General features: G+C 40.3%; 1 protein-coding gene across 1 annotated transcript in view; it reads right to left on the bottom strand.

Annotated features, from left to right (window-relative positions):
• The window catches only part of LOC115356610 (interphotoreceptor matrix proteoglycan 2-like), a 37,429-nt gene extending 13,556 nt beyond the window's left edge, over positions 1-23,873 (bottom strand). Inside the window, exons 1-13 of the mRNA XM_030047827.1 lie at positions 23,852-23,873; positions 22,966-23,102; positions 22,639-22,772; positions 19,483-19,583; positions 18,659-18,783; positions 16,656-16,805; positions 14,970-15,028; positions 13,945-13,965; positions 12,299-12,480; positions 11,911-11,984; positions 10,649-11,524; positions 7,705-10,564; positions 6,494-7,200 (exon numbers count right to left, since the gene is read on the bottom strand). Of these exons, the coding sequence (XP_029903687.1) occupies positions 6,494-7,200; positions 7,705-10,564; positions 10,649-11,524; positions 11,911-11,984; positions 12,299-12,480; positions 13,945-13,965; positions 14,970-15,028; positions 16,656-16,805; positions 18,659-18,783; positions 19,483-19,583; positions 22,639-22,772; positions 22,966-23,102; positions 23,852-23,873 (5,448 nt within the window). The remainder of the gene's footprint in view (positions 1-6,493; positions 7,201-7,704; positions 10,565-10,648; positions 11,525-11,910; positions 11,985-12,298; positions 12,481-13,944; positions 13,966-14,969; positions 15,029-16,655; positions 16,806-18,658; positions 18,784-19,482; positions 19,584-22,638; positions 22,773-22,965; positions 23,103-23,851) is intronic.
• Positions 23,874-24,120: the final 247 nt, after the last annotated feature.

The raw sequence follows: 24,120 nt of genomic DNA, 5'->3' as shown, positions 1-24,120 counted from the left end.
TTTTTTTTTTTTCACCATTGTACAGATTTTCTCATCTTGGACCAGTTTTATGAGATTAGAGAACATTTAAGAATGAAAATAACGGCGAACAACGCGGCTGTGTTTCCTCGATGCTTAAAAGGGAAGCTAAATTAGAAATAATTAATACATTCATTAGCGTTACTGGCAATCAGTGCCATTGATCTGTAGTTAATTGAGCCGCTCCGGTTAAGCAACACACTGCCTGCTCAGATGAAGAGAGGTTACAATTAGTTTGATCGTTTTAGTGACAGTAACAAGATCAGTTTTTCATTGTTATTCCCTCCGCCATCAAGACTGAAGTGAGTTAGAGAAACTGAGAATAAAGTCCTAACGTGAAAGTAGACACACACACACACATTCAGACACACACACATACACATACATGCAAAGGCCTCAACATGGAGTGGCCGCATTTCAGCACAGCTTAACACACTTAACAGTTCTGTCTCCCTGATTCCCATATGGCGCTACATAATTACCTCTATTGACGCAGTAAAGAAAATCGTTTGGTTAAATGAACAGTAAAATCTATTCATAAAACGTGCGTCTCCAAAGAGTTTTAGAGGATTTTTACGAGGCACTATATCGGCCAAAGCCAGTACATTCAATTCATGTGATGATTACCATGTGTTTCACAATGTTTGAGTTCTTTTTTTTGCTTGTTTGTTTTTTCTCACCGCTGTCAGCTCTAAACACACCAACAGAGGAGAGACACATAGGCTGCTGAGTGCGGGGTTGCTGGTTTGAATCCCCAAGCTGTCTGGGGATACATACTGATATCTCGATATCGTGCTATGAGGCTCGATGTCATAATTCCCGAGTTTCTGCTCTCTTTTCTCAGTCTTTCCTTGTTTATCTTTCTCTTTGTTGGATGTTTGCCTTTTGAGTTTGTGGTTCTGTGTGTCCCTCTGCATGTCCTGTATTTCCAACCTTCCTCACTTATCGCCGTTCACTAAAACTAAACCAAAAACTAAAACTAGGTGTGGGAAAAACATTTTAGTTACCGAAATAAGAATCTAAAACTAACTGAAACGATATTGCATGCTTACAAAAACAACTGTAATGAAATAGAAATATACACAAAATGTCTTTCGCTTAAGTTTTAGACAGTTTGGTCAAATTTATCATCGCACGCAGCATGAGGAGGCGTCACTGCTGATGTTTTCTGAGACTGGGACGTCAACATGACTGTGCCCTCATTAAGCGTTGGCCTCGGGTTATTATTAACACCGATTCTGAACTTCTTAAATCTAGAAACTGAAAAACATGACCCACTTATGAAAAAAAGAACAACAAAAAACAAAACTGAGACAAAATAAATTAATAAATAAATAAACCTATACATTTTTAAACAGTAAAAACTAAACTGAAGTGAGCAAATCCACTCTTGAAATGAGCTGCAACTAAACAGAATGGAAAACGAAAATCAGAAATGAAAATAAAAAGTAATGAAAAACACTTCACCTGCACACCCGACCAGTCCCGTGCTGTTTACACCTGTTGGTTTCCAGTGAGGCTATGTTAGTGAGGCTAGGTTTTATATCTCAATCTCAGTCTTTGTGCAACTGTTGGCACGTGTACGAGCCTCATGCACGCTCCCACAATCAGCCGTGAATGAAGGCTGACACGCCCCTAATTTTCATAGCTCATTTCCATAGAAACACCTGTTGCTGCTCATTCATTAATGACTGTTAATTGATCACACATGAGCCTCTAAATAAACCCACCCATCAATCACATCTGGATTTTGTGTGACACCACGCAACACACATATCCTCACTCATTTAATATAATAATATTAATAATTATTAATTATTAGTAATATAATTTCTTTTTTTTTTTTAAGTAAATAGGCTTGTATAAAATCACACATGCACAGTGAAACTGCATATTAAAGACATTTAGTACACTGAAATACTGCAGGAAGCACATTCTCACTGCATGTTCTTTTTTATAAATACCTGGCACAAGTAAAGGTTGTTTGAATTTTCACACCTGCCTGCTGAACAGTGTCTGCATTCGAGTCTACCAAGATGTGTTAGATTGTCTGGGATTTTAGATACAGTAATATTATAATCTTTATAATATAAGTTTAAATATAAGTTTGTTTTTTTCCCCTGGTTTTAAAGGCTGCAGTTCAGTAAAGGGATCCAATTCTCTGATCTTATTTGACTGTTATAGCTGTTTTGTTATTTTGTCATTTCCAAATTAGTCACTGAAAATCTCGTGTATTCATATTTTATGGGCGCAGCTGCCGTCATCTCCAGGATCAACACTGAAGCACTCCGTCAAACCAAAGTGATGTTTGACTTTGTCCACATCGCTCAGTCCCACTCACAACTCACTTAACTTAGGCGTTTGATTGCTTGATTCAGAAAATAAGTGTTGAAATTGGTGTTGACATGCGGCAGGTTTGATGACATCACATGCCAAAAGAGGAACCAGCAGAGTGACAGACCAGCTATTATGATTAGTGGCACTTTTTCTTTTTTTTTTTTTTTTCTTTTTTTTGATGAAATGATGTAGCTCAGTTGAAATTTGGCTTTCATCCTGTTTCATGCTGTATTTTCATCTCGGTACGCCACATTCGGCAGCAGCAGCACCACAGTCCTTTGCAGAGAATCCAGTTTTTGAAATCTTTTTGGTCAGATATAATTGATCAGGTTACAAATATCTAATAACCCCAGGTCCACCTGCACAATCTAATCCAATCCAATCCAACTGTCGTGCCATAAAGTTTCCTTTTCTGAAGCCTATAATGCTCAGCTTTTCTTGTTGTCACAGTAACAGAGGTGTTCATTTAATTCTATGTTTAGCATTGAGCTCATAGTTAGTGCTGCTGTTGTACTGGACTGCATTTTATTGAGAGCTGTTTCCAATATTCTGCCCACACTCATTGACATAAATATGGGGGGACAAAAAATTGGAAACACCTCTTAATATAATGTAGTCCAGTACAAGACCTCTGCAAACTACATCCTCAGTAATAAACACAGAATTAAAATTTCACATTCTCCACAATGTGAACACAAACTGAACATTATAAACTTTGTTAAAAGGTAGAATTTATGGCCGAGCTGTTGCACTGAACTGCATTAGACTGTACAGGTGGATCTGATAAAGCGGACACTGATTGTATGTGAAGTAGATCACAGCACTACTGATTCACGATAACAAATTTAGACATAGCAATGATGACAAAAATCAGACAAAATTATCATAAAACACATGAATTAAACACTTGCAGGTGCCTCAGTCGTCCTGCTTGTGGCTGATCGGCTTTTTCTTTACTATGTTTGATGAATTTATCATTCAGATTGAAGTGACTCAAGTAAACACCTGCTCATTTTAGTTTGCAAGACGGAAGTTGCACCCATCTTGCCTCATTCATCTCCCTCCATTAATTTGCATGCATTTGCAGCGCCTTTAAAATTTAATGTAGGGAGACTAGTAACTATGCATAAATAAAAAGTGGGAAAAAAACACGCATGACCTGGCTAAGTGTTCGGTCATTGCAAATGTAAGCCATTTTTTTCCAGGTATCACTCATTATAATAATAATACTAATAGTAATAATAATTATGATCATACATGCTGGGTTATACAGTTAGTCTTGCCATCAGCACACAGGATTAATACATCAAGAGCTGTCATACAAATGATTTGAGTCTATCCAGCAGACCCTCACCATTCACTGATTTTCCCAGTGCCTTCATTAAAATGCAAAATCAAACCCAGGTAATAGCAATTTCCTTGGAATATGATAAGAGTGAGAGGGCTTTTTTAAGATTTTAAGATGTGATGACGGTGTGTGCTCCTTTCAAACCGGTTTTGTTTTCACACCTGGGAGCTGCCCCGAGCACGAGGGCCTACTAACCACTTCAAAAACCTCTGGAGGACATCACTCAGTTTGGAAAAAAAAAAGAAATAAATAATAAGAGTGACACATCTGTGACAAAAAGGATTCACAGCAGAATATTAAACAAATTTTGGATCCTCGGCAAGTCATCGGTTGGCAAAATGTTAACACTTCAACAGATTGGATTCTCTAGATATTACAGATTGATTCATTAACTTAAGTGATGGTGGTAGGTTTTTTTTTTCCTCACAAAAAGTACATATAACATATAACAGAACTCAGAGATTTATCAGTCTTGTTTTGCAGTTTCCAGATGGTTTTTGCACAGAGCATGTATTTATACTGAAATGGATGTTAACTGGATGTTAATTCACCTTTTTATTTTTTATTTCTCATTCATTTATAATATTTAGTCAACCAGAAAAATGGAGTGAAAACATGCTCATTTGTAGCAGCAGGCTGGAGGTAGGGTAGATGGTGGCACATTTATACCTGGGAGCTGCAGTTATTTCACAGTTTAATGTTGTGGAATAATGTGCTGCAAATGCATCCTAAATCCAACCCAAATGAAAATCCAGCCCTGTTCAAAATGTAATATATACATTTAACAACACAAAAGGTGCATTATCAGGTATCTCTAAAATATGCAGGATCCACTCTGAAAAAATGTTATCATTTTGCCAACCAAAAACTTCAGTTACTATCCTAAAACAGAGAATGGACCATAATTTAATTTGCTTTTTTGATGTCACTTGTTTTATTCTACCGAGTAGATGTCCCCCTTCTTTTTTCATATTGTGAATATCTCTTTTTAGAACAAAGCTTCAAATCTAGCTGAGTCTCCTTAATCAGCAGTCACAATAAGACTAGCAGAACAGTAAGAGAGTAATGGAAACTCAAAATGGCTCAAAAAGTGATAAACGCAGACTGACTTCTTTCTTAAGGACCATACCAGTGATTTTACACATTCACCACAATGTCTACAAAAGCAAGAAATCATATTTTAGAACTCTGATATCATTTTTCCTCCCTTTTCTCCAGCTGTTTGTTTTCCTTTCATTCCGCTATGATATGAAAATTAACTTTCATTTATTCCAGCACTATAATAAAGTCTTCCACATTAGCTGTCCTAAAAGCAGCAGCACTGTTTGTGTTTTGATGACATGAAATTGGGCGAAGTGAAGCAGTCCCCACACTGGAAAATAGTCCCTGAGGCAACCTTTGCATTATACAGCAAATTATCAGTTCCCTGGTTTGTGAATGGTAATGAATTTCTCAGAAGCAGAGCATTAAAAGATGGGTGTTTAACCAAAAATTAATATTTGACCGCATTTCTATCAATTTTCTAGTCTACTAACCACTCATAGCACTTAACAATGTTTTGCCTGAAGTTCACCCATTCACACACACATTCACACACTGATGGCAGAGGCTACCATGCAGGGCACCAAGCTGCCCAGCAAGAGCAGTTAGAGGTTCAGTGCCTTGCTCAAGGACACTTCAACAAGCTCTCTGGAGGAGCCGGGGATCAAACTAGGAACCGTCTAATTCCCAGGTGACCATTTCACCTCTTGAGCCATGCTGCCAAATACAAATTGAGGGATTTTGATTATATGTTGCAAAATCTTTAGTACCCCCACATGATTTACAAAATGGTTTATTGCACTGTAAACCGTGGGTGAATTGTATTTAATGGGCAAAACATTCAAAGTCATTGGTATGGTCCTTTACTATTTTATTTGATTAAATATTCTGACATGAAGGTGCTTGTTCATTTGCTGAAAATCTGAATCTGCCTGCAAAAGATACTTTTTTAATTGTAGGTATAACCACTCACACTGTGTTTAGACTCAAACAAGCACAATTAGATATCATCAAAGGTGAAATTACTCTGCTGTGGCCTGCTGTGGCGTCTGTTAATTGTTGCCAACATCTTCACTGATATTCGTCTCAGAAGGAGTAAATCCACAAGGAATCGCCAGTTTCATCTTGTTCTGCTTATGAGATTGTATTCCCATAGCTTGTTCTCGGCTTATTAATTTGGCTGAGTCATTGTTTGTAGTATAATGAAGGTTGTATTGCACCTGCCTGTGCTTGAAATTATTCTATCACTTTCTTGGTTCATCCAAATCAAAATGTATCCATTCATAATATAACTACCTCCTCTTCTGGCTCTAAAATGCTGGCTTGCTCCACCGCTTTATTATAATTCTATTATAATGGAAATGCAGGCGATCTCCATAGCTGAAATAAAATGTTAACAACCACAGCAGAGGTAAAAGGTCATGTTGAGTGGGAGCTTCTGTTTAACTTTTGACGTTTTGGTGAAATTCAAATGGGAATGACACACAGCTAGAAACTGTACATCAGATGTCTAATTTATCAAATGCTTTGCAAAGGTAATCCTTACTATTTGGGCATATGAGCCTTCACTCAGGCAAGAAATCTCAGAAAATGCCAACTGGAAATATTATAAAACACATAGTACAAAAGTGTATATTTGCATTGGTCCAAATAGGTTATTTTAACCCTCTTGAGTACCAGACGAGAGTTTTGCAACTTTCTGAGCAGCAGAAATTTAAGACAATCCAAAGAAAGTATCTGGCTACTCACCACATTCATAAATGTGTTCTCCAGGCCCTTGTACTCGGAGGAGGTCTTGTTGAACAGGTCATCTGAGAATTTCATGTTTGTGACCCGTAGGCTGAAGAACACCACCAGCTCCCTGCCTTGACTGGCTGTGGTCATGGCGGGTGTGGTCAGGTACCTCAGTGGAGGTGGCGCTGTGGCGTCGCCGAATGTGTCTACCTCATCTGCTAATGGGTAACCACTGCCCTCGTCCAGCAGGTCAATTGTCTCTGTGGTCACTACAGCCGATTGTTCAAGCTCGGCCGCCAAGTCTTGTACGGTGCCGTCAATGATGTCCTCATTGGGGACAGGTGGGCTGGTTGGACTTTCACCTGCTTGCTCCACTGCCTCTAAGTCTTCATCGATAATGACCACAGCTGGCTCAGTCTGCTCTATCTCTGCCTCTGCCTCTGCCTCTGGCTCTATGCCCTCATTCTCAGAAGACTCAGGAGAAGAGGGGATTACAGATTGCTCTGCTACCTCAAAGAGGCCAGAGTCTACAGTTGGGCTGGGCGAGGGCACCTCAGACACATCAAAACTCGCCGGAGGAGTAGGAATGAAGTCTGACATGGGCTCTGCTGTTACACTGATGTCTTCTTCTGGGGATGAATCACTTTCTTGTGTCTCCTCTGGCAAGTCTTCTTTCACTTCGGTGCCCTCTGATGTGTCTTGCTGCTCTATCGCTGTCACCACTTTGAAATATTGGGCAAAAAGCTGAATTATGTTATGATTCTCTACAAAGGATTTCCACAAATTACAAAATGTCTTCCTACTGATTGATACATAATACATTCATACTGCTTTATACTGAGTTTCCAGTTTGAAACTCCACTTTGCCATCAAGATAATATCCTAGAGATGATTTTTTTTTTTTTGGTATCTGAAAAGATCCACAGAACAACACTGCCTGTCTGATCTCTTTTACTCAGAAACTGAAATGCAGTTTTGATAGAGCATGTATTTTAATATCACCACTGCAGAGCAAGTAGCCTAATAAAATATGAAATGCCTTGTGTTTATTGTATTTCAAATAATTAAAAAAATAAGAACATATTTCAGCTGGCATACAGCCCTAAAAATAGCACGTTGTTGGGTCTGTAATTATTAGCTGTAACATCAGTGCATAACTCTATTGAGATTATAAATTGCTCTAGATTTTATGGTATTTCATGTTCTGTCTGTTGTGTGTTCCTCACCTGTTATAGCAGAAGTTATTTCAGGCTGCAGGTCGCTCCTGTCTGTCTCTGACTGTGTGTCCTCATCAGATATTGAACCAGTGTCACTCTCCACCTGCCTGTCAGTGCTGTCAACATCCTCTTCATCATAGAAGTCATCAATGATGGGATATTCAAGGTCAGATTCACCTGTGTTTTCCTCAGAAATCTGGACATCTGCTGGTGCAACAGGCAAATTATCCTCACTGAGAAGGTGAGAGTCAGGTCCCATGGGCTGGAGAAACTCTGTATCAACCTGAATAGTTTCCTCTCCAAAATCAAGGAATTTAATTGATTCAGCTGGTGGTTCAATAATATCTGCTTCTGGCTCTGGTTCTAAGATCTCAACTGAGTCTTCATCTGATTGTGGTTCGAGAGCAGCAGTTCCCTCCTGTTCGGATTCTGGAGCACTAAGTGCTTCCTCTTCTATTTCTGGTTGTGGAACATCAACTAGTCCCTCCTCTGATTCTGGCTCTGCCGCGTCAGGTAGATCTTCCTCTGGTTCTGACTCTTTCTCTGGATTTGAATCATCAATGACCTCCTCATGTTCGGGCGGGAAAACTTTAAAAACCTCTTCATCAGGTTCTGGTTGAGGTTTTGACTCCGAAACATCCATTGCCCCTTCCTCTGGTACTAGACCTGCAGCCACCTCTTCTTCTTTTATAACATCAAATACTTCCTCCTCTGGTTGCAGGTTCTGAACTACGTCCTCCTCCTTTCCTGACTCTGTACCTGGTTTTGTTTCTTGAGACGGTTCTGAAACTTCAGCAACACCTTCACCTGGTTTTAAAACTGCTACTGCCTCCTCTGACTCTCCAATCTCAACTTCCCTATGTTCTGGTTCTGTGACTTTAATTACATGCTCCTCCACTTCTGGTTGTGGTTGTGGTTGTGGTTCTGGCTCTATTACGACACTTTCATCAACCACACTTCCACTTGGCCCTGAAGCTTCAACTTCCTCCTCCTCAATTACTACTCCCTCTGGTTCTGAAATGCCTGCTTCGTCCTCCTGTGATTCTGCAACCTCATCCTCTGGTTGCAGAACCTCATCTGCTTCGTCCTCTGGTTTCAGAGCAACATATTTCTTTACTTCTTCTTCTGTATTCAGAACTTCAACCACTCCTTCCTCTGATTCTGCAGCTTCAACCACCTTCTCCTCTGGTTCTGAAACTTCAACTACATCTCTGTTTGGGTCTGACTCTTCCTTTGGTTCTTGAACTGGTGCTGAAACCTCAACCACACCTTCCTCTAGTTCTGGAACATCTCCTGCCTCTACCTCTGGCTTTCCAACTTCTTCCTCTGGTTGAAAATCTTCAGTTACCTCTTCGCCTGGCTTTAAAACTTCATCTACGCCTGTCTCTGATTCTGATTCAGGTTCTGAAGCTGGGACATCCGGAACTTGAACTGGTGCTAGAGATTCAACAAGCTCTTCTTCTTCCTCTTCTTCTGGACCTTCCATAACCTTTTCGTTTGGTTCTGAAACCTCCACCTTTTCTTCCTCTGGTTCTGAAACATCAGTTACCTCATCTGTTGGCTCTAAACCGTCATATACTTCTTTGTCAGGTTGTGAAACTTCTACTTTCTCTTCCTCTGGTTCTAAAACCTCAGTCACCTCATCTGTTGCCTCTAAAACCTCAACTACTCCTTTTTCAGGTGCTAAAACCTCAGTTACTTCTTCCTCTGACTCTGAAACTTGCACTTTCTCTTCTTCTGGTTCCAAAACCTCAGTCATCTCAACTGTTGCCTCTAAAACTTCAACTACTTCTGAACCCTCTGCTTCCTCTCCATCTGGTTCTAAAACCTCAATCACCTCATCTATTGGCTCTAAATCCACAACTACTCCTTTTTCAGGTTCTGAAACCTCAGTTACTTCTTCCTCTGACTCTGAAACTTCCACTTTCTCTTCTTCTGGTTCCAAAATCTCAGTCACCTCATCTGTTGCCTCTAAAACCTCAACTACTTCTGATTCTGAACCTTCTGCTTTCTCTTCCATTGGTTCTAAAACCTCAATCACCTCATCTATTGGCTCTAAATCCTCAACTACTTCTTTTTCAGGTTCTAAAACCTCAACTACCTCTTCCTCTGATTCTGAAACTTCCACTTTCTCTTCTTCGGGTTCCAAAACCTCAGTCACCTCATCTGTTGCCTCTAAAACTTCAACTACTTCTGAACCCTCTGCTTCCTCTCCATCTACTTCTAAAACCTCAGTTATCTCATCCATTGGCTCTAAATCATCAACTACTTCTTCTTCGGGTTCTGAAACCTTGGTTACTTCTTCCTCTGATTCTGAAACTTCTACTTTCTCTTCCTCTGGTTCCAAAACCTCAGTCACCTCATCTGTTGACTCTAAAACCTCAACTATTTCTGAATCTGAACCTTCTGCTTTCTCTTCCTCTGGTTCCAAAACCTCAGTCACCTCATCTACTGGCTCTAAATCCTCAACTACTTCTTTTTCAGGTTCTGAAACCTCAACTACCTCTTCCTCTGATTCTGAAACTTCCACTTTCTCTTCTGGTTCCAAAACCTCAGTCACCTCATCTGTTGCCTCTAAAACCTCAACTATTTCTGAATCTGAATCTTCTGCTTTCTCTTCCTCTGGTTCTAAGACCTCAGTTATCTCATCTGTTGCCTCTAAAACCTCAACTACTTCTGATTCTGAACCTTCTGCTTTCTCTTCCTCTGGTTCCAAAACCTCAGTCACCTCATCTATTGGCTCTAAATCCTCAGCTACTTCTTTTTCAGATTCTAAAACCTCAACTACCTTTTCCTCTGATTCTGAAACTTCCACTTTCTCTTCTTCTGGTTCCAAAACCTCAGTCACCTCATCTGTTGCCTCTAAAACCTCAACTGTTTCTGAATCCGAATCTTCTGCTTTCTCTACCTCTGGTTCTAAGACCTCAGTTATCTCATCTGTTACCTCTAAAACCTCAACTACTTCTGATTCTGAACCTTCTTCTTTCTCTTCCTCTAGTCCAAATACCTCAGTTGCCTCATCTATTGGCTCCAGAACCTCAGCTATGCCTTCCTCAGCATCTACTACAGAATCTACCTCTGGTTCTTTAATCTCAACTTCACTTTCTAAGTCTGAAACAACCTCATCCTCTGCTTCTGGAACCTCACTCGGGTCATAATGTTCAGGAACATCCAAGTTAGTTTCCTCCTCATCTGGAAGAACATTAAGTTTGTCATCTTCTTGAAGGCCCACAATTGGTTCAGTAGGTGGTTGGCCTGTGATGGCTGATAGTGTTGTGACAGGCAGTCCTAAATCAGATGTCTCCTCTCCAGCAGAAACTGTAGAGAAGAGAAGCTGTGTTGTGGAGGTAGGCTGGACGACATCCAAACTAGGATTTTCACTGTTGTCAACAGGAACCAGGTCCTCCTCTGATATCAGGTTAGGGGAGAACCTGATATTTGGGGCATCTGGTTCTAGCTGAAGGATCACAGGAGTGGTTGGGATGTAGTCTCTCACAAGTTCACCTGTTTCCTCATGATGAATAGTCTCAATCTCATGTATAATGATTGGCACTTCGTCCTCTTCTTCATCTGAAGGCTGACTCACATCAATTACCTCTGCCTCATGGGTAATATCCTCTGAGTCTTTTGGCTGTTCACTACTGTCTGCCTCCCCAGTTTCCTCAGGGATGGGCGTTGTCTCTCCATCTGGAACAGCTGTAGGATCCAGTAGGGTCACTAGGGCGTTTTCCTTCTCCATGGGGTTGAGGGGACCTGCCTGCTGAGGTTTATCGGCCTCCAGCTCATCAGTAGAAACTTCCAACTCATTGTGTGATTCTGGCTCACTGGACTGTGAGAGGACAAATACATCAAATTGATGTAATTGAAAGCAGTTGCACACTATTCCCTCAACAGTATGTTGTGTATTGTAATTTATTATTATTTCTTATAAATATTTTGAAAACACTGACATACAGAATCCATCCTTTTTTTGTTTTTAACAGGTGACATATTTCTTGTTGGTCTACAGTTATTTTACAGTGCTAAACAGCAAACATCACATGTGGCCAAAACAAGTGCTCTTCACAGAAATCAAGCACTCTTTTCTTTCCTTTCCTTCTTTTCCTTTTCTTTTTCTGGACTAAATTTATTGAAAAAATGTATTACCAAAGTGTAGCCATTAGTTACTAAATTTTGGCTTCCCCAGAATAACAATAAGAAGACTTTCCACCTCACCTCTACCTCAAGACTTTCACTCTCTCCCTCTGTAGTCGAGGAGGCTGATGGCAAAACTGGTAGGAGATCTGCCTCTGAAAAAAAAACCCAACAAAAAACCCCATCAGAATCACCTGCTTGATGCACCAGATGGGAGATTTTTAGTGTATCAAAGTAGTGCAGATAGTGCAAAAGAATTTGTGTATCACAGACATATACTAAAGTCAATGTCAAATACTTGAAATGCCCATATCAGTGCTCTGATATACGTCGCAAACCCATTTTACATTTGGCTCAAATCAAATACAGTAAGACTTTTTTTTTTTTTTTTTTTTTTTTTTGAAAAATTACTTTAAATATTTAGATATTCATGAAAAGTTGCTATATACTATAAAGAAGATGCTCCTACCTGGTTCAAAATTAAGTGAATCCAGATCAATAGGCAGAGTGGCCTCTTCACGCAACGCCTTGGTCACCAATTCTCTGAGTCCGGGGTCAGCCAAGGACTCTGGTGCCTGGGTTGCAGCCTCTGAACTGTCAGGTGAACTGATCTCAAAGAGGAGAGAGTAGTGCACTGTGACACCTCCGGGTCTGAAAAAAGGAATATGTGTCTGAGAAATTATCCGTCTGATGAAATGGTGATCTTCGACCTCGATATTTATCAGTAACCAGCAGGAATTGAAACAGCTTTGATCGAACGTATGTCCTCCTCCTACACAAAGCTCTGGCTCTTAAAGAGTGTGTCTAATGTCCATTGCATACCTTGTGTTATCCCTTTTCTTTATTGTATTTGAAATCCTGTTACTTTTCTGCAGGTGCTACAGTTTGTCTTGGGAAAATCTGATTTGATATTATGTTCCTGCATCAGTGTCACGAACCTAAATTCCTTAAAGTTTATAGCAGTTGGCAATGAAAATGATTCTGACTCTGAGTATTAACTGCTGAAAGAAGACCTCTGCTTAACACACAGCAGGAAATCTAAAGTAATCAAAAGTCTGTCTGGTGCTGTGGTGAGAAGTACCGTATTCAGAATGCAGTGCACGAATATCTGTCCCTTTTTGTCTGAAAATAAAAAAGGCATCAAAAATGCATCAATATTCAGCACAGCTAATGTCATCAGGAGAGAATAAGCTGATTTGTTAGATGGCAAGCTGATTAGAATGGTAATGATGTGAGTTTCCTTGTTTTTTTGTGAGCAACCGATTCCTGCCGGACAAAACAACTTCTTCATCAGGTTCCTTTGGTGGTTCTGGTTCAAAAACATCCAAGACACACTGTCATCTGATGCTGAAGTCTTAACTGCTGCATTTGCTGGTTGTGGGATGTCAACTGCATCCTATCCCGATTCTGGTCCTGACTCTTTATCTGGTTTTGTTTCCTTTCCCTCAGCTGGATCTGGAACTGACTGTTTACACTGTTTTTTGTTAATCTGCTTCTACCTCCTCCTCTGACTCTGCAGTGTCTACCTCCTCATCTTCCTTCCTCTGGTTCCAGGACTACACCTACTTCCCTGCCGATTGTCTAAGATAGTCTCGTTGCTTTTGTGGGCACTGAAGTCTGGCAGACAAAGGCTGACAGAGTTGTGAATCCTTTATAAGATTAGAAGACAGGCTCCTGGTGAGAGCGTGCCTGTGTGTCATTGGCCATGACAGCACTAGACACCACAGGGGAAGACAAATTAACAAGGGGAGCATCTTGACAATTACTGTATCCACAAGTGCCTCTGTTTCACTGCTCACCTGCTTTCCCTGATAATGAGGGAACGGCCAAGTGCTTTAACAAACTTTGGTAAAGAATCAGCACCATATGCTTTGTGTTAACCTTTCATAAGAATAGCATGCTGAGGGGAAATAAGTCCTTGTCTCAGCAGTTATTTGGTTCTTAATACCAGGTCATTCCTGTTTTGTATTGACCTGTCTGGGTAATATGATCCCCCTTCTCTGCCTCTGTCTTGGATCCAAATAAATGCTGAGCTGCATCCTGACAGGGGCCAGCACAGATACACAAGGGGAAGCAGCTACCACTGACAATGTTTTTCATCTCTTTTTCAATTACCCGTCAGTGTCCTGGGTCTCGCTTGCATAGGGGAGAAGAAAAAAAAACGTTATTAGTGTTGGAAATAATAGAGTTACATATAAAAAGATGACACATGATGGTGAGAGATGCCGCTACAATCATTTGTGTTATTTGTAATTTGAAGGGCTTCAATTCTTCACACGATGTATACTTTGGAAAAGGTTTTGCTACTCAGGATAACACAAACCTAATAATAAGCTGTAATGTGCTTTACTTTCATGCAAGAAATCATTCTGTAAGTGTACACTTTCTTTTTCTACAAACAGTCTCTTCATTTGTACATCACTTTTACAGCTTCTGTAATTATAAAACATCATATTTATGTAGATCTCATAATCATAACTGGTATGAACAATTGCTGGGAACAGCAGACATGCCATCTCTGCAGTGTTTCCTCTCTACTTGTGATACTTGGGGGAGAAATTTCTCAACATCTTTTTTTTTTTTATTCCAAATCTGTTTCAGTTTTGACAGTTTTTTCCCAGTTTGGATCCTGTATTACAAGAATCCAGGCTTTGCTTAAGCTTTAATGCTAAACATTAAACGTGTAAATATTTAAATCTGTTGGTGTTTTTTAGGGAAATTGCGCTAAATTGTTAATTTCACATTCCGTTGTGTTGCTGTCATGGCGGGCCACCATTACTGAATACATGCAGAGGAAACACTGCCATCCGTACTATTTCTAGTGGTGTCTCTTGAGGTACAGAAAAAGAAATAGTCTGTAGTTTATGTTCCATCTTGTCAGTCGTGGCATGAAACATTTGCCTCCAGTGGGATCTGACACAATCCCAGCACACCACCGATGAGAACGAGCTTCTCGTCTATTCAAATGGTTGCCGACACCAAATGATCTTCTCATCAAAATGTAATGAAATTATCAAGGCTCAGTGGAAACTCGCTATAGTAGAGATTGGATTATACCCCATTTCTCCATTTATCCTTATTTTCGTTTGCTCACCCAAATCCCCTTAGATCCACATGTATATTTCATGCACATGACTTACCTGATTCCCAGGACGTGGATGGCTTTAAATCCTGGAAGTTTATCAAAAACATGCTGCATCTGTAAAAGAAACAAGCTTTAAATATCTTCCTTTCAAAGTCAAAAACATCAGTCAAGCCTATCATTGTCCCTTTGCAGAGGCCAATATAAGTAACCCCAAGCCCTTGCATAGAGGCTGTTAATAACTAGGCAAGCGGTCCAATGCATCAGTAAAAAAAGAAATGCATGAATGGGAAACCCTCATTCATATCTATCTTTAGGCGGGCTAAGCACCTGGATACTCTTATGACATAATCGTCTTAAGGGGCTCCATCAGGGAACATCCTCCAGCAGATCGAATGTGGCTCTCAGTGTTCCTGATACCTTTAAGAGCCCATCAGTGAGGAAATTACTTGGAAGGACATAATTTTTCGTAATGAGAGATTATATTTGATGTGCTGTACAGAAGAGAAAAAAAAAATGCGCCTGCCATCCAAATGGGCCGCGGGGTAATCTTCTCCCTTTCTCTGGCATGACCTTATGGCCCGGCGGTGTAAGCCTCTTTGCTATGAGCCCTACCAGGAAGCCATCAGGACACACACACACACAGAGGGTAGACGAGTATCACTGTGGGTACTGAGAGTGCTTAGGCATGATGCTGCTGATGACAGGGCAAGAAGAGGAGGAAGAGGAAGGCATTAGAGAATCTAATACCACCACTAATAATACAAGGACAGTGATGTGAAAGTGATATGAAATGATACGAAAATAGTATTAGTACTGCTTCCACTCCAACTGCTGCTGCCGCTGCTCCTGCTAATTAGCGCTGAAATCATGTCTCAACTAGCCGATTGATCAATTACCTATTTTAGTCATTTATCGAGTTAAAATATTTGCTGGTTACAGCTTCATAAATGCTCAAATTTACTTGCTTTTCTCTTTTTATCAGTGATGTAGAATAAAGACTTTGGTGTATTTTATACACAAATTATTAAATAATTAATTGAACTAATAAAATAATAATCAACAAAGAAAGTAGTTAGCTGTAGTCCTGCTATTAATACTGCTGGTGCTGTTGCTACTACTACCACTGCTAGTAATACCTTCTGTCTACCACTACTGTTGTCATTACTATTAGTACTACTACAACAATTACTGCTAATGGTATTGCTACTAGGACTTTTGCTGCAACTTTTAGCTTTACTGATGAAATAATAAGCAGAGAATAGTACTGATGCTGTTACCACACGGTTCTGTTACTTGGCCTACTATTACCAGTATTACTGCTAGGCCTGTTACTGATGCTGCTTAGCTAGTTCAAGGTCAAGTTTATTTAGAGCCCAGAATCACCATTTACACTGTCAAAGGGCTTTACACAGCCACAGGTTCACAACCACCAGAGAAAAAAAAAAAAGAAAAAAATCAAATTGCATTAGTTAAAAAATTGTTAAATAACCAACTGAACTGGTTAATTATACAAGATGAGGTCAACAATGTGAAATTATGAAGAGAAAACACACTGCAGACACAGCAAAGAGAACAAAATCAGAACAACATACTGTAAGCTATACGGCACCTGTTTTTTTATTCAAGGGCCAACAAAGCTCGTTCGTGAAAACCGAAGGATGGACAATCTAACAGAATGTGATCAGACCACAGAATGAAAAAAAAAAAGATATAGGAGAAAGCAAGAAAACAGAACCCCCACCTGGTCCTGTAGGTGGTGAGCCAGGTCGATGTACTGCGGGGAGTCTGGGTCGTCCAGCAGCTCTCTGTAGCCCGGATCCACCAGGTCGATACTGAACTCCAGGACCTGCTCCACTGGACTCTCGGGCACCAGGTTTGGAAGCTCGGAGTCCTGCAGGAGCAAAATCAGAGTCAGCGTCAAGGTAACACAGGCAACATCACCAGCTCGCTGCCAATCTGTGCCCCAGCTGGGAAAATAACTCACCTTGTGCCTGTTTTCCCCAATCAGACTCACTTTAAAGCTGTGCTAGGCAAGATTTCTATGTAGGAATCTAAGTTTTATCAGCCTGGATAGCAAACAGAGGCTGCATCAGAGAGGAGCTCCTTCCTTATTAACTGATATGCTACAGATTATCCCTACAATTAATTAAATGATGGTGTTAGGAAGTGACGAACAGCAGTGAGCCAGTACTTTGGCTTCTTGTGGTACAAGGCATCACAGACCAGCGAGCCCGTCAAACATGAGGTGCTCTGTTGCTGATGTTAACTTAGAGGATCTGAGGTTTGAGGTCATGAAGTTCAAATGCTTCAAACAGGAACCCCTCGCAGCCGATTTGTGGTGCTGGCATGCAAAGTTGCCTACAGCCGTGCAGATTTGCAGCACAATACACGTGCTTGAAATTGTCTTGGTGTCACTGGTACAAAATTACAGCTGCAACATGCATAGTGGAGGTTAGTGGTCCATGTGATACAAAGACAATGGAAACAAAGGGGAAGTTTAAGACATGATAGAGAGAGCAGACTGCATGTCACTTCTCACATGTATAAGTAAAGGTGAGACTGAGTATGTGATGCCTACCAAATGCAAAAAAAACTCAAGTTTATTGTTTAAAATGAGTAAAAACTAAAAACAATCATGCCGTTTTAAAAGCGTAGTTAGCAATACGTCTTTTGTTGACAAATTTATCGTACCTTTGCTGAATGTATCCATGTAAATTTTGGAAGTATTTAAAGGCAAATCTGGAATGATGCAGCGTTTTTTCCCAAAATGGATAGCGCACGGATAACATTTCAGAAATGAACTCATTCAGCAGGAGCTTCATCTTTCACAGACGGGAGAAAGTAGCAATTACCCCCGGCAAGACATAATGCACTCCTGCACCATATGGCGCGATAACTTACAACTACGACTGAACTTCAGAGGAGCAGGAGCAACAGCTGAGCAACCAGCAAATCCTTGTTAGCAAGGTCAGCTGTCCTCTCAGTTAGCAAGCTGAAAGCCACCTAAAGGAAGAGGCTTGTGAGCGCCGCGCTGGCCCGGTAATTAGAGGAACCACCCTGCGTCGGAAAAGGTCACAGGTTCCACAGAATTTATCGATGCTCATTTTTTCATTTCCTCTTCGCAGTGTTTTTGCAGTGCTATATTTTTCAGTTATTTAGCTCTCTCTCAGGACATTTTTTGACTTAAATATTATACTTTGCTGGATCCCTCCCAGACTCCTTGACTCTTCGGCTTTCATTGATGTTGCCTTCAGCGATGGCGTCACGGTTTAGTGGGTAGGTGTTGCTGTGATTCATCTTCTCATTGTCCACAGAGAGAAAATGTCAACAGGTTCGAACATTAGAACTGATTCAACACCGAAAAAAAAAAAAGTTTATGTAGACTGTGCAAATAAATGGCACTTTGAGAGATGTAAAGAATATTTTTTTCTTAAAGTAACAGAGACAAAATGCTCGCCTTTCATATGAAGGCCAAGCAGTCTTAGTAACTTTGACTTTGACCTCACTCTGAATGAGCTGCTTTATTCCTTTACTGTAATAGATTTTTTTTTTACACCAGTAGTTTAACTTCCACTAAATAAATTTCAGTAAATCTCCTCTTGAGGATGATATTTTGGCACTCTTTCCCTCCCTGACAACAGCCAGCGTGTCCTGTCAAAGCATCCTGGAGCCCCTGCCTCCTCACTTGTTGCTCTGAATAAAAGTGTCAACACCTAAAATATAAAAGGAAATACTAGCTGGTACCTTCTCAGCGGGCTGGATGTCATCCAGGCCGGGAGTTGGAGAGGCACTCGTACGGCTGAGGAGGATGCTAGCGCTCGTGACAAACACCGGTGCTGCTGTCGGGGCGGCAGACTGCACCTCAGTACCTGAATAAAATCAGAATCAGATTAATAAGCGAGTGCAATAAATGAATGGGAAGGTATCAGAGTTGAGCCGATCACAGTGTGCTAGCCTTAGCAGAATATACATGCTGACACCAATATATCTGTCAGGCTTTGACTTATAACAGGACAGAAACGGTTTGAATTAATTCGCAATTACTTTAAACACAATAAAGGTGTTTGTTACAACGGCACTGGTGCAGACACATTCTCTGTGTCCACTTTATTAGGTCCAACTGCACGATCTAATACAATCCAATCAAACTGTTCTGCCATAAAGTTTCCTTTTCTGCTGCCTGTAATGCTGGACTGCATTTTATAGAGAGGTGTTTCCACTATTCTGTCCCCGCTTATGTATATAAATGGGGAGGACCAAAACTTGGAAACACTTCTTCATATAATGTAGTCCAGTAGCAGATTTCTGCAAACTACAACCTCAATAACAAACACAGAATTAAATTGACACATTCTCCACAATGTTAACACAAACTGAATGCTATAAACTTTCTTAAAAGGTAGAATTTATGCCAGAGCTGTTGCTTTCCTGTATTAGGCCTTGCCAGGACACAAGACCTCTTATTCAGTGTGTGAGAGATGCTTTATGTGCAGAGGTTGTCAATAGAAGAGAATCCCATCAGGCATTGTGACTACTGCCAATATTCAACTCACTATGTTTCTCCCTACCTTCGATCTCAGGGACCCTCTGTATTGTTGTTGCTCTTATTGTTGTTGTTATTGCTGCTGTTGCTGTTGTTAATATCGTCGTTGTTGTTGTTGGCACTTCTCTGCAAAGGACAAAGCAGGAAGATTATTGGACTTTTCATAGATTACCACACAAGACTAAAACAAATACGTGATTACTAAAGGGGCATAACCCCGTTACAGCTCATTATGCTTGTCACAAGAATCAATGTTAAAATTCTGACTATCCCTCACTCTTCAGCTCAGTGTTTTTAATTTAATTCAGCCTTAACCTGTATTTTTAAATGCTGACATATTTTTAAAAAGAGTGTGTGTTGCATGCCATTTCATTTTTTTTTTTCACCATGGTACCAAATCATGTATCGAGAACACTGGATTTTCATTGGCATTGGCATCCACTAACAAAATTTTGGTTACATCACTACTACTATTACTCTTACCATTGCTTTTGCCATTACTACTATGACTACTACTACTACTACTACTACAGCTACTGCTATTACTACTACTACTACTGCTACTATTGCTTCTGTTACTGCTACTGCTTTTACCTCTTATACATCTTATTTCTGATGTGCTACTACGTCCACTAAAAGTATTTCTGCTAGTATTATGATGATTACAACAATCACAACTGTCTCTACTTCTACTTCTACTGGTGCCACTGTTATGACCACATGTAGTATTTAGGGCAGTGGTAGTCTACAAGCTTAAGAATCAGTCCTGTGACTAGTTTGCTAACTTAATTCTCATTTGGGGAATTGACGGCAAAAAAAAAAAAAAGAATGAGAACTGTTCTCCTCAGCCTTGTTGAGCATCACCGACATGCCCTAGAGCAAGGCATCAAACCCCAACTGTCCCAGCTGAGCCGCACAGTGAACAACAGTAGAAGACAGTAGAAGCTTCTCCCAGATTTATTTACTTGTTTATTTTAACAGGGACAGTGGACAGGTAAATAACAGTCCCCAGTTCATATAATATGCTATAAAGCTGAATTTCATCTGTGGACCCTTTGCAGATATGAATGAGTGAGAGATATAGGCCATTCAGTTGGTAAAGAATTGTAAACTTAAAAGAAAAAACTAGATAAACTTAGAAATATACATAAAAAAATAGTTATAATAATACTCTGAAGTTCAAAGTCCACTCAGAGGTAGATAATCAACTTGCAGCCAGTAAGAAATTTTTAATAAATCAACGTTTTGACAGCAGAGAAGATAAACAGGTTTAAAGAATACAGAAGAATCTGTTTCAGCCCTGTCACTGATATGGATCTGTAAATGTTCCACAAATTATAAATAATATTGAATGCATTTCGCCTAACCTGCCCTGCACTCTCTGTTAGGAGAACTGATTTACGTTTACGTTGGCTTATATTACGTCGAGAGACATTTACATTTACAATAGTCTGATTTAGAATGAGGCGATGAGGCTTTTTAATCCTGTTTACATGACACGGGGTTATACTGGGAGTATTCAAACAGAAACGGCGATGATAATAAGTACAGAAAAACATGAGCTCCATTACCAGTTATGCATAATGAGGAATTTAAAGAAATCAAATGAAAGTGCGCTTGCTCCGACTGGTCTCTGTTAATGCCAGTAAAATAGGAATACACATTCTTATTACATTTCGGTATTTACATGAATCCTGCCTGAACCGCAGTACTGTCTGAACCACTGGAGTCCCTAAACATGTGGGGGCCCTCAGGCAAAAGAAAAAAAAAAAACATTTTGGGGCCCTTGTGTTTTACCATGAATAGATTAATGTCAGTCCAAATTATAAACACTCTTATAGGTTTTATTTAACCCTCTGAAACGAGTCACTCTAGGTCTTTTTTATTTTTAAATTGTATTATTTTATTTTTAAATTTATTTTTAATTTAATTTAATTAAATTTAATTTGATTTTTTTTGCCAATTTTTATTGTATTGTATAGTATTCATTTTGATCATTTTAGCTACTTTATTTATTTATTTATTTATTTATTTATTTATTTATTTATTCTTGTCAATTATCAAATTCCTATATTTTTTTCACTGATTTTTTTGAAGCAGTTAAACACTCTGAAGTCTGTCCACCATCACTGATCTGACCTTTGAATATATCATTTCAGTAATTATAAAAAAAAAAAAAAAAACACTTCACCATTGTCATCAAGTGACTTTGCTCAAGTTTAAAGTGTTAATTGAGGTAAAAAAAAAAAAAAAAAAAATCTGGACCTGACAGGCACATTTTTCCCTGTGCAGGTGAACACAGTCATTTTGTGGAGAGAGAGAGAGAGAGAGAGAGTAGAGTATGATTATCCTCGACAGGCGTAACGCTCACCGTGATGGCTGCCTCCCAGCTCGCTGTCGGTTCATCCTCTGTTAAAAATAAAAACAAGATGATAAACGGTACGTGTCACACAAATGTCAGAGGAAAAACAAACGCCGCGGGGATAATTGTAGGTCTGCAGATCCTTAACTCTTAGGGCCTAATTGACCACATGATTGTGATGTGATAATGATGTCACGTGGAGGGGAGCTATCTGTTTTACTGATTGATTAGCTGAACGAATAAACACCTGATTAACTGATTCATTAATATTTGATGATTTTTTTTCTCCACCCGGGGAGTTGCAATTCTCTGGTGTGTGCCGTAGCATGAAATACATACTGTTGCCGTTGTGTTGGAATTGAGTTTACACAGTCATTTCTATCCTCAGTGAATTGCACAACTCTTGGGTCCTAAAAGCTATTACATCTCCACAGTATAATTCAAAAAAACACATTCATGTAAATGAGAAAATAAGCATTCTTTTCCTCTGTCTTGATGTGTTTTTGTCTGACAACAGCAATATTTAGTTGCTGTACCTTTGTGTATTTTGTAGTTTGAATGTGTAAGGAAAAATGCACTTTCTGTCTCTGTTTTTTCGGCTAACGGTGGCACGCATCCAAGAAAACTTGATTTATTTCTTTTGCTGAAAGAGAAAATGTGTCCTGGTCTCTTGGCGCTGAGAGGGGCCATGCGGCTCCTTAACAGACAGGACAGATGCGCTGCTGATGAATGTGCTGAGAGCAGCATGTATGCATGTTCTCAGAGAAGTAACAAAACCGTGGTGTGCCAATAGCTAAAATTATATCCTGTGGTGCACACGGGGGGATTTGGCGGTTACAGGGACTGTCCTGTTCCCAAGAGGCCAGAAGGTTGATCCTTTCAATGGGCAAGATGTTCACTGCCGTTGAAATGTTCTTGGCCGACAAGGGTTTGTAAATCCCGACACTAAGTAGCTGCAGATGGGTGACAAATTGCAGGAAACAAACAGCGCAAACACAGTCGACTGTCGAGTAGAGTAGACTTCGACAAACATAGATTTCTGCAACTCTACTGGGATGTAGCTTCCATTTTCCAAAAGATGCTCGAACGCTGAGAGCATGAAGAGAGCGCTGCCGGTCCAAAGTCTCCGAGAACCAAGTCTCCCACCGGTTCTCCACTGGGTTGAGATGTGGTGACTGTGAAGGCCACAGCATCATGACTTACATTTTCACCTTCATCAAACCGTTCAGTGAGCCCTCCAGCCCTGTGGACGGAGGTGCGGTCGTCCTGGGAGAGACCACTACCTTCAGGATAGAAATCTTTCATCACATGATAAAGGTGAGGACGCAGAATAAGTAGGAAATGCCCCTCGCAGCAGAACAGAGCCAGAGGAACCTCTCGCTGTGGGCGTCCAGCACTCAGGCCTGTCCCAATCTCTTGGTGGACAAATCACTTTTTTCCACATCTCTATAAACCAGCAGCTCCCAACTCTCAGATGTGAATTTATCTTTATAATGATGTCTTTATGCACTGCACCCCTGCTGAAGGATCCCTCTCTATGTACACTATCATTTGGAAGACTGTTGCTCCATCCCTCCAGTAGAGTTCCCGAGATTTAGAGAATCAATGCCAAAGAGCCAATGAAGCTGTTTCTTCAAGCTTGCTGAGACCTTGCTGAGACGCTGTGCCGTTTTCCATTTAATACGTCAGCCGTCTTTTCTGTATTTCTTCAGTTTGCTCTTCGGGAGGCTAGATATGAGAGCACTCGTCTGCTGCAAACACCCAGCAGAGACGATAAACTTTAAACTTCAAAATTAGTTTCTCCAGTTAGACCGAAGCCAAGGTAGAAGAGGAGAAAGATAATACAATGATAGTCTGACTGTAGAACATTATATTTTTTTATATTTTGGCCAAAGTTTCGTCTTTTCCACTCTAGCAGGTCAAGTTGTAGTCTGATTCTTTCCCTTCGTCCACTGAAATTTAACTCAACCTGTGGGATTAGTTCTGCCTCTGGGGCGTCTCTCTCTCTCTGGATCAGACAACACAACATCACCGTCCATCAGGATGGTCGCCATGTCAGATCAGGCACTCACAGCGACATTCATTCGGTCACACTTCACATTTCATGCTGGCCAATGACATTTGTCACGATCTAATGCGTGACGTCCACAGGTGATGGTGGGGGAGTGTCAGCAGATTACGAGTATGACTGTCACGTACACACGTCGTCGAGGTTTGTCACATGAGTCAATAAAAGCCCAAAAGGTTCTGACACGCTTCATGCTTCGTACATGGGTATGATGCTGGACGTTTGTTGGAAAC

The sequence above is a fragment of the Myripristis murdjan genome, chromosome 24 (genome assembly GCF_902150065.1).
Source record: "Myripristis murdjan chromosome 24, fMyrMur1.1, whole genome shotgun sequence".
Classification (NCBI taxonomy): Eukaryota; Metazoa; Chordata; class Actinopteri; order Holocentriformes; family Holocentridae; genus Myripristis; species Myripristis murdjan.
This window is presented reverse-complemented; position numbering and strand designations above follow the sequence as displayed.